Genomic DNA, 11509 nt, shown 5'->3' on the forward strand with positions numbered 1-11509 from the left:
GCACATGCATTTGAATATAAATTTCTGAGATTTTAAATCTGTTATTTTACCTTAATTTTAATTAAAAAATATTTTAAAACCTGCTGATTACCTATAGTATAATTAAATTTCAATATAATGCATGGCAACTGTTGGTAGTTTTGAAGTTTATATATTTTTTTTGGCAAACTTTAGTTTTTGACATTTTTGACGGGTTTTTGACGGTTTAAACCAGTATTATACCCTTGTCATGTCAAAAACCACTTTTTGACGTCAAAAACCCAACCCTGCACCTATGTGACTCTAAGGAATCTAAGAATCAAATGCAAAAGGCGATGGTTTTGGTTTTCTTTCTATGTTTTTTGTTCTTTGTGGTATTTGTTTATATCCCCCGCCATTTGAAATAAGAAAAGGGTTTCTCACTAATTATTTCGTTAAGGATGGGTAAATTTATACCTAAATTTTAAAACTAGTATGACTAATGAATGTTTTTATAAAATCATTTTTTCAGGAACTTGACGGATCTGAAGGTGACCCTAGGTGTGTTGAAGACATTAAAAAAGATCTTCATCGTCAGTTTCCATCTCATGAAATTTTTGTTAACTCTCAAGGTCACGGGTAAGTTTTTTTTCCTATTAGGCCTTTCTCAACCCATTGGCGATTATGCATGTAAAAAGTCTTATTTTAACCTTCATTCTTCTCCGCATAGCATAACAGGTTTTTCCAATGTTATTAGGTAAGGAAATAGTGTATCAGGGAGATACATTCTCCCAATTTTGCTCATTTTCTAAACTGCCAGCGGGTTAATCTGACCATGAATAGACTTTTTTTTATACAATTCTATAAATAGCCCTCATTATGACATACATAAAAAAAAATTCTATTTTCTGGTTAATGTTATCATATTCAGATTATTAAACACAATACTTGAACACTTTCTTAGAAACTGTCCTTTATGATACCAATCAGTTCATTTTTATCTATTTTAATGATTACAAGTGCCCAATAAAATTTACATTTAATGGAAACTATTTTCAATATTGTACTTATATGAATTTATTTCTCTAGTCTAGTTCAAATTAATAGTAATATAAAGAATTTTTTTATCTAATACAATTCTACAAAATTTTCACAAAAATAATTTTTTGCTTTCACAATTTATTTATTTTTTTAAAAATGCGCCCCAAAAAGTAAAAACCTAGACTGTCTTGAATATTAGAATTTTTTTTTAGATAGTTTGTATATCAAGCCAGGTGGAAAAAAATTAAATCTATTATTTTCTATGTATATTACACTACATTTTCATTTGGCATAAACCCTTACAACACCCTTTTTGCCAATGTAATTAATATTCAATAAATGTTAAATGCATCAGCATTACTAAGTTTCATGTTATGTTCTTTATGGTCACAGATTCCTTGTTCAAAAATATTCAATAATCATCCTCTGATATTCTTATGATTTTTTTACCCCTCATATTTTGTTGGCTAATGTTGCATAAATTAAGTACAATTTTAATTACTAAGTTTTTGTATAACTGAAGTTTATTTATCTCTTTAAAAAACTCAGGGTGGCTATAGAACAAAGAATTCCATTCAAATATCTTAAAAGTCAGGGTAAATAAATTAGTTATTGCGGAACCTGAAAATCCAATATTTTCCGCCAAAAATATTGGTCTCATAATTTTATTTTAATATTCTTTTAACTCTAATTACAAGTGTAAGTGTTTTGTAATAGATTAAGGTATGGAAATGAGACATAACTGAATAATAAAACTTTTTTCAGCAGTTTACAGAAATTGGGGAAATTCAATAAAATTACTCTAGTTTAAAAATCCATATTTTTTAAAATATTTTTTAGTGTTTGTGGCCGTTCTTCGACTGTAATTTAAGATTTTAAAGTGTGCAAAGAATGATGAATTTAAGTATATGTTTAAAAAACATCTTTTAAATGTATAATTATCAAATACTAATAATTTTGAACTTAACTTTCAGTTATTTATTCTATTTTTTTTTAATTTTAGGCAAGCTGACCTGTATCGAATATTGAAAGCATACTCATTATTTAATCCATTGGTGGGTTATTGTCAAGCTCAGGCACCTATAGCAGCTGCATTATTAATGCATATGCCTGCCGAACACGCATTTTGGTGTTTAGTAGCAATATGTGATAAATACTTACCTGGTTATTACAGTCCAGGCTTAGTAAGATTTTGATTCCTTTTTTGATTTTAAAGATTTACTATACTGTTCTGTTATAAATTTTTTTAAAAAAAAGTGAATATGTATATCTTTTTTAATACTTAATACTTATAGTTATATATAGCATTGTGCTTTAACTTAAACACTTAATGAAACATTATTTCATAAAAAATTATTTGAGATTCATTTTTTAGTACAAAAATATAATTTAGGTTTTAACTTTTCAAATGTTGCATTCTATTTTTGACAAATAATTATGTGTTTTACATTGGTGTTATACTGTTAATTAAATTGTAAACCAAAGAAAATAACCTGCTTTTTGAAAAGATTTTTTAGTCTTAGAACCAATATGACTCAGTTTTTATCTTTGTTTATATTCATCTTAACTATTCATCCTTAAAAATTGTTGATTTCTTCTCTTAATGATACCGTTTTGTTACAGGAAGCCATTCAAATTGATGGGGATATTTTATTCGGTTTGCTTAAAAAAGTTGCCCCTTCAATTCATAAGCATTTAGTAAGTCGTTTTTTTATTTAATTTTTTGATATTAACTTTAGATATTGTATTTGAAGATTAAACTGTAATTTATTTCATCACAATAATTAGTATTTATTAACATAATGCGGTTGAGATTGTGTTGCATTTGAATTGTACATGGTACAATTTTGCATATATTTGAAAAGTTATGATGAAAATTATTGAAATACTTAATTTCTGATTTTAAGTACTATCATATATTTATTGTATATTTAAAAATTATTTTAATGAGTTTTAAACATTTAATAAGTTATTTTGTATATAACTTGTTATCTGTAACAGATGCGTTGACCCCCCGATTGATCATGTAGTAACCGTTGGTGTGGTGTACCCGGTAGTACGGCCTTTCTGATAGCAAACTTTTCCTTTTTAGTCAAATTTTAAGGGTGCGGCGTATATCCCAGGGTGGTGTATCACCACAAAATAAACGCAAAGCAAAGACTAAGTAAGAAGCTGAAGAGACTATCAAAATGAGGAGTAGTCTTGTTATTAGAAAATGTATGTTTCTATCAGTATTATACCATTACATAATTTATAAGAGTTTGAAAATTACAACATTTAATAAAATGTTAATAAAAGAAACTAATGTTTAAAAAAGTGTTGTTTGGGCTACACTTTATTGACATGAGCAGTAGCACAAATAACATGTTCACATAATGTGACTCAATTTTTTGTTGCCAGTAAAACTAGCATAGCTATCTATCACATATCATATTACATCATAGTTTTGAAAAATAGCAAAGCCAAATTGTGTTCTTAACAACTGCATGTTTTTACATGTACTTTTTTGGCAATAACATGTTGTTGTTTTTCAGACTTTGTTGGTCTGAATTGTTTTATCATTATTATTTACTATTCATTGCTTAATGAAATGTTATTTTAATTGTTTAGTATTTTCTGTTACTCATGCTTTAAAGTAAAATTTGTCAAAATTTAAATTTTTTTTAAAAATATTGTTTTTTTTGTTTTGTTTTTATACAACATATTAAGTATTTTAAATCATGTAAATGCGTTTAATTTTATGTATCATAATTTTATAACTACTGATTGCATGATTGTATACCATTTTTTTTAGCTTATTAAGATGTAAATGTAATTTATGGGTGTTTTTTGCAATATGTCTTATTACAACATCACTGTATTTCTGCTTTCATGTATTATTTTTCTTTATTTCTTTTTTTCTTTTAATTATTATTATAAGCAAATATTTCAATTTGCTACAGACAACTCTAGACTTTAACATTTGTTTTACCTCAATTTTTGTAATTTAAATGCTTAGTTTTATATTTAATTACTTATTTTAGAAAAAGCAAAGAATAGAGCCTATTCTTTATATGACAGAATGGTTTATGTGTGCCTTTTCAAGAACATTACCATGGTCAACTGTATTAAGAGTTTGGGACATGTTTCTTTGTGAAGGTATTGATTAATTCTTTATCAATATTATGACAGATTATTATAATATTTTTTTAACTTTATTTTATTATTGCTTTTTTTGTTAAATGTTATGTTAGTCATTATTTATATGAGTGCGTTTTGCTGTGTTACTCTAAATATGATTTAAAACAGGTCTGGCCAACCCAAAAGATATTATAGGCTACTTTGGAAAGCAAATTTTGCTATTCATTATATTTAAGTGCATAATTTTGCTGCAGTTTATCTAATCGTGTCTTAAGTGATTCAAAATTCACTCTATTGTATCCTTAATGGTCATAGAGCCGGACATTTTCATGCACTGTTGGTGGCCGAGATGAAGAGGTCATATGATTACTTCCACCATCTACCCTCAAAAAACTGCTGTAATGTATGGAAGCCAAGGGCCTACAATGTCTTCCAATCACCATTAAGCATTCATCGGAGATTTTCACTAATAACCCATTAGTGTAGTTCTTGTAATAAATACATTGACAACTAGAGTATTTATCAAAGCTTATACAATATCCAGAACACCAATCAGGTACTATCCTGAACTCAGCTTAGCCCTCCAGGCTTAGAAAATCTATGCAAAATTGTGTTAAAGTATTCTTGATGTGCACGCTTTTTTTTTATATAGAGATTATTATGCAAGAAATTGATTTTATTGATTCAGGAAAGCCGTCCCCTTAACATTTGGAAAAAGCTTGAACTAGTTCTGTGTTAAAAAAAACTAGTTTAAATGATCACTTCATAAAGTTTCAGATGTATTTGTGACTCTCAATAAGTAATTCTATATTAATTTATTTGAAGTTCAGAATAATTACAGTGCGAAATGTGTTATTTTTTTATAATGTATAAAGTTAGGTTAAAAATGTTCAATTTCAGTGCAATTTTTACACGAAATACAGTGCATTGAGAAACTGGTTTTTAGTTGAATGTTTGTGTAAAATATAGCATTGAGATTTTTTCTTTTCTAACTGGAATAAATGGTAACTATGTAAAACTAGTTAACTTTCTCTATTTACTTGTTTGATAGGAATCAAAGTATTATTCAAAGTTGCTCTTGTCATTTTAAGAAGTGTGTTCAGCAAATCTGAAACATTAAAAAATTGCCCATCAATGTATGAGACGCTTGAATGCTTGAGGCATATTCCACCAGAATATCTACAAGAAGATTATCTCATCGACCAGGTTAGTATTTTAAATCATTGTATTTAGTGTTTAATATTGTTTTAAGCTGATTTACTTTTGTTTAATAATGTTGGTATATTATATTACCAATGTGCCTTCACAATTTTAAATAGTAAATGAAAAAAAGCTTGTAATCTGTTTTGAAGTTAAAAAATTTAATATAAATACCTGTTTTAGTTGAAACATACCTTAAAGGTTAATGTGCTTAAAAAGAATTAAAAATATTTGCCTATCTTCAAAATCTAAAGACAGTAAACATTTCTGAACAGAGAAAGATAAGCATAATAATTTTAAATAGATTTATTCATGTAACAAAATCAGAACATCTAGATACTCACAGTGCATGTAAACATTATTAGATGAATAAGCACAGATGACTTGATATATTACAAAACATAACTCCCTGCAAATTAAATTAAGCAAATGCAGTTACTAACTATATTCCTTAAGAATGCAAACACTTGGCCAAAATGTTGAGCCAGCAAATTGGCATATTTGTTTGTAAATGATTATGTTTGTAGCAGAAAATACCCTGTGGTTGCTAAGTTCTCCTTGTTGAATGGCTCTTAAATTTACAAATTCTCTGTCATCCAACCATGGCCAAGTATTTAACCATATTTTCAGGGCTCTATTTTTAAACATCCATTGTAATAGATTATCTGCATGTAGAAAGAACCCCTTGAATTGCCATGTTGGCCCAACTAATATGGCACTCTGCTTTACAGGATTTACATAGTAAAAAGATTGTTAACAAAATTAAGTTCTCTATTTCTGCCCTGTTGACACTGGCTGTTACCAATGAAAGCCAGTGTCACTAAATTGATGCTGCTTATCAAAAAATTATGGATTCGTTCAATTTAAACTGAGCAGTTACCTTTTTGAAATCTTGGTCATTCTATTAAAGGACTCAGTATTTATTGTCCTGGAAGTGATTATTTGCATATGAAGCAGTATACTTCACTGCATGTATTGCAAATCAAAAACTGCAATTCCAAAAGTTTGTGCAATGATAAGCACAGTTGCATCCTCCATGGTTGAAGGTGAAAAAATTAGCGTTCCATGCCCAAACAAACCTTAAACCTATCCTTCACCTACTTAGAACAATTGATACATGTCCTCTTTGTGTGTCACGATGTGTTCTAATATAGAACATGTTTTTCAGAAATGATATGTCTGGATTGACAACAGCATAATTATTTTTGCACTTACTTAGGACTAGAGTTAAACTAATCTTTAGGCCTCGTATTCAAACAAAGCTATTTTATGACTATATAAGGATAGTTATCAGCTAGATACTTTTTATCATTATCCTTTTAATAATTTTTAATCCCATATTTGTACTGAATAGTTTTTAGAAATATAAGCTTAAATATAACATAGCTTTTATATAGTGTTGAAGACATTGTTTAGACATAAAATTAGGACAACAATATTTTTCATGTATTGTATTGCGGAAGTAGGCTTTATTATTTTAGAACGAAATTCTGTTTCAAGCATATAAAAAAAAATTTCAAATTAATAATTTTCTAGTTGAGTGTTTCTCAAACTTTTTTGTCTGAGGATTATGCTGACTCTTTCCCAAAGGTATAAGTTAGGGGTGCACAACCTGCGGCCCGCGGGCCATATGCAGTCCTCCAACCCTTGATGTGCGGCCCGCAGGCGCAATCTGAACAAAAAAATTTTAAAAAATATTTGAAATTTAAGTTTTTGACGTACCCAATCTCAATCATCGTAGTTTTTTTTATCGCTATTGTCAATGGTTAACGCCACAGATTTAAGAAGAGTTTTGAAAATCTTTAATACGTCATTATTACGATACACAAATTTCGAAGTCACTTTTGTTGCTCTTCGTGTGTGAGGATTTATCATAAACGGACTTTTCGGTGGTTATTGCTACCCATTTTCACGTAGTTTCCGAAATCGCGATTTCTGAAAGTTATGAGACGCTTTATTTCACTAACTTTATAGCAAATCTAAATTACTTTTGATCCTTTTTTCGTCAGTAATTGTGTGGTTTTTTCGTGGCCGATATTTTCTCGTGGTTTTTAAAATAATGCTGATACTTAAGCACGATATTATTACAAATCGCGTGTAAAGAATCACTCATTTAGATAACCATTTTTTGACATGGTTTATTCGTGCTGATTTTATTGAAAAATCAAATTATTTTTTTCAATCGTTATTTGGGTAATTATTGCTACACATTTCTACAATATTTTGAAAGTCTCGATATTTTTTATATGCTATTACGACACTTTAATTTTGAATCCCGCATTTAAATACATCACTGTTTGACGCACTTTATTTACACCGATTTCATCGTAAATAAATATAGAAGGATTTTGATGGTTTTTTATTAGTTATTATCACGCTTTTCCCCGTGATTTAAAAAAATGCCTAGAACTACCTACAATTGCAGTCTAAATATTTGGGCATGCTGCCCCTCATTAGACAATCTGCTGTGCATGTGGCCCTTCCCTCAAAAAGGTTGTGCACCCCTAGTATAAGTTGTAAATCCTAATTAGGGGTGGAAAAGATTACCCTCTGCTTTAGAAACTTGTTAACTTTAGAAAAATTGTTCATTTCCCTTAGTTTGGGGATTATTTTGAGAAGTTCTCTTAGTGTTTTTATTTCCTTCTGTAAGATATTTGAGTATTTTGATTCATTTTCCCTCTGTCTAACTTATCTTATCTACACAATTTTGAACTCTGCACAAATTTTTATTTTTAACCTGTAATTTTCATGTTGAAAAAAAAATGCAACACTCTTTGTAATTTTTTAAAACAAATGTCATATTTTTAGTTTCTGTTAAAATGTTTAATTTTCTTATACACATCTATTTTCGTAATTTTTCTGAATTATTTTTAGTTAGATGTAAATTTAATAATATAGTTAAAATAAACTGCAATTATACACATCTATCATTCAATGCCCATTAACTTGTGCTGTAGTTTAGAAATCGCTGTTTCTGGTACTATATTTATTTTAGTAACGAATACCTGGTTTCAAATGAAATGTTGTTAATATTTATAAAATTAATTTATGTCAGAGTAATTCCTAATTTATGTTTTCTAATAATTAATTTTTTTGTCTAATTTTCAAAAAAAAAATGGCAGGTTTTGAAATTGAACATTAGTGAGCATGATATGGAAAAAGAACATCAGAAACAAGTTGCAAAAAGAAGGGCTCTTAAAGAACAACAGATGGTACAAGACCGTATAAATGGTGTAAAGAAAAAAGTCAACTAAAACTATTTCAGGCATAGACTATATACCGTTTCCACTTAAGCCCATGTAAATACCAATTCTTGCTTTAAGCATAATGATGCAAATGCATTTGTTTCTTATTCTTAATGGCAAGTGTATATTTGTATTGCACATTTTAGGTGCCTCTAGCTATTTTCTATGTCTATTTATTTTAAAGTTTGTTTTGGATATTTGCAATTCATTTAATATTTTATAAATTAAAGTTGTTATCTGTAGGCGTGAATATATTTTTATTAGCTATTAATCTAGTCCCAAGTAGAAAACAACATGCTATTTTTTAAATTTTCGTTGATATTTTATCTTTAAAACTGCTGTGTACTTTGAGGTACTTTTTTTTAGCTAAAACAATTTTATGTCATGTGATATAATAAACAGGGAATATATTTCACTTGTTTGTCCCACTGAATTTTCTTTTTAAATTGTTATTTTTATTTGATGAAAGAATTTATTTGTTTAATGAAATAATCTGTTTGTTTATCTGTTAAACCAAGTAATCTTGAAAAAAAAATATATTAAATTTACTTATATAATACAAAAAATGGTTTTAAAAGCCTTTGCTCTTCAAGAATACTATAAAATATGCTGATTTGATTAGAAAGGCATACTTGTTATATATTGAGCAATTAAGTATGTTTAATTTCTAAAATTATTTAATTAATCGAAAAATATTAAAATTTGTATTTTTAAGGAATTTTTAAAAGTATTTATAGTTTAAGGAATTTTTAAAGTTATGTTTTTAAAAAGGCTTAATTCATAACTTATTCTGTTCTAACTGAAGACATCTTTCTTAAACCAAATGTTATAATTAGTTTTTATTTCTTCTTATAAAGTATAAATTTATTTTAAATTGTAGTATAAATTTTATATAATTTTGTATAAAATGTTGTAATTAAACTAAAAACTAGATAAATTTTATAAATCTTATTAACTAAAATTATTTCTTACAAATTTACCTCATATTTACTTCAATAGATGTTCCAAAAAAATTAACTTTTTCTTGAAAATATTAATGTGGTATTTCTGTAAATAAAATTTAAGTATGTAATGCTTGCTCATCAAGTTTTTAAAATTTGATATAGTTTAAATAATTCTCTTTTTTGCTTTTGTTAAAAAAATTTATTATTATTTATTTATTTAATTTTTTTAGAAACAGAGAGGTGATTTCACTAAATAAATTTCACAAATTAAGCATTCGTTTTCTTCATTTTGTTTGTTTACTTTTGTATTTTTTTTTTTGTTCTGAAACATACACAGACCATATCTTGATGACCAATTATCTCAGGTAGTGTATGTGTCATTTTTCAAGTAATGTATGTGTTTTACTAGTAATTTTCTTTTTTAATATCTCCATTTTTTCATTACTTTTATAATAATTACAAATTGATGAAAAAGATTAAAAAAACAAGTGTTATTATTCTTCATGTTATTGCTTTAAGGGCGTATATTAAAGTATTATTTTTACATCATCATGTGGGCTTTTGATTGCATCTCACTCATTTTCATTATTAAAAATTTTTTTTATCACCTCAATTGAAATCCACATTTTTTTTCCTTTCTTTTTAGTTTTAGAATCTCTGTTTTTTTTATTATTGAAATATGTTTTTAATTTTTTTTTCTTTAGAAATGGTATTGAGAATATTCAATCATGATATTCTACAAGTTTTTATTTGTATTATTACAAGTATTAGTATTACTTTCTTAAAACATCTCTTCTATGTTTTGGTACATTGCTAAATAAAACATTTGTGTTCGTGTTTTTATCCAGTGTTTTATTATTATATTTTTCTCTAATTTATTGACAGATTGATTGGCAGCTCATACTGTAGATTTAGACTATAAAATGCTTTCATTTACCTGTGAATGATTATTTGCTCTAAGGTTCCCTGTTATGCAGTATAAGTGCCTAGATATATTTTGTGAAATGGTGTTAAAATATTTAGTATAGCAATAAGTGTATTTTTGATAAGCTTGATGATTCCATCTTGTAGTTATAAATGATTTATTTTATAAAATAGAGTTTTCAGTCAGTTTTGGGGTTGCATTTCGATTTTTGGAAATATAAATAAATATATATTTTAATTTATAATATATTTTACTGAAAATTTACTGACTGTTGATCAATTCCCGCTCAAAAATTATTTAACACATGTTAATGTTTGTTTTATAAAAATTCCTAGTTATTAAACGAGTTTATGTACTCCATCTGGTTAAAACTATATATATATATATATGTATATTCATTGTAAAAAAATGACTTTTTTTAAATTAAAATTATTATTTATGTTTCAAGGTTTTGACAAACTTTTCTGTAATTTTATTTAAAGAATTTTTGGAAAAGTTAAATAGTTACTCAAGTTGATATCTCAAAATTTACCCTATAAAACATCAAAAATTAAGTTGAATTGCTTGCAAATAAATATAGCAGTTATAAAAACATGCTTTTTAAAATTTTTGAATCACTAGAAAAGCCATAAAATCATCAAATGTTGCATTTTACTAAATATATAAATTCTATTCTTTAAAAGATTATATATATATAAATATAATCATCAAAAAATATAGATTTTATAAAATAAAATAAAAAAAAGATGGCTAAATATTTAAAAAAAAAGTTTTTTTTTCTGTTTATAATATTAGTGTCCTTTTAAATATTAATTATTTAAAACTAAAGGAGAAGTTGCGAAATGGTTCTCCTTTAGATAATTTGTTTTAACAACATAACATAAAATTTTATAGTTATTAAAACAGGAACATTAACTTAGTCATTAACTGCTGATCTGCCGAGTAGTGTAACAATTTTTTGAAAGAAAACTTTTTTTCTTCCTTGTCAGACATATTGCTGATTCATGTGTACAGTGAGTGGTAACAACTTTTAAAAAAAAATATTATATTTTCTATGTGGAGCTTCAGTTACACCA

At 26.8% G+C, this 11509-nt stretch overlaps 1 protein-coding gene across 2 annotated transcripts in view; it reads left to right on the forward strand.

Moving 5' to 3' along the window:
* LOC107436904 (TBC1 domain family member 10A) overlaps window positions 1-8821 on the forward strand; it is a 22685-nt gene extending 13864 nt beyond the window's left edge. For both annotated transcript variants that reach the window (XM_043048434.2, XM_043048435.2), the window contains exons 8-10: window positions 4023-4137; window positions 5171-5325; window positions 8442-8821. In XM_043048434.2, coding sequence (XP_042904368.1) covers window positions 4023-4137; window positions 5171-5325; window positions 8442-8573 — 402 coding nt within the window. In that variant the 3' untranslated portion in view covers window positions 8574-8821. The remainder of the gene's footprint in view (window positions 1-4022; window positions 4138-5170; window positions 5326-8441) is intronic.
* The last annotated feature ends 2688 nt before the right edge of the window (window positions 8822-11509 follow it).

The sequence above is a fragment of the Parasteatoda tepidariorum genome, chromosome 5, assembly GCF_043381705.1.
Source record: "Parasteatoda tepidariorum isolate YZ-2023 chromosome 5, CAS_Ptep_4.0, whole genome shotgun sequence".
NCBI classification, from domain to species: Eukaryota; Metazoa; Arthropoda; class Arachnida; order Araneae; family Theridiidae; genus Parasteatoda; species Parasteatoda tepidariorum.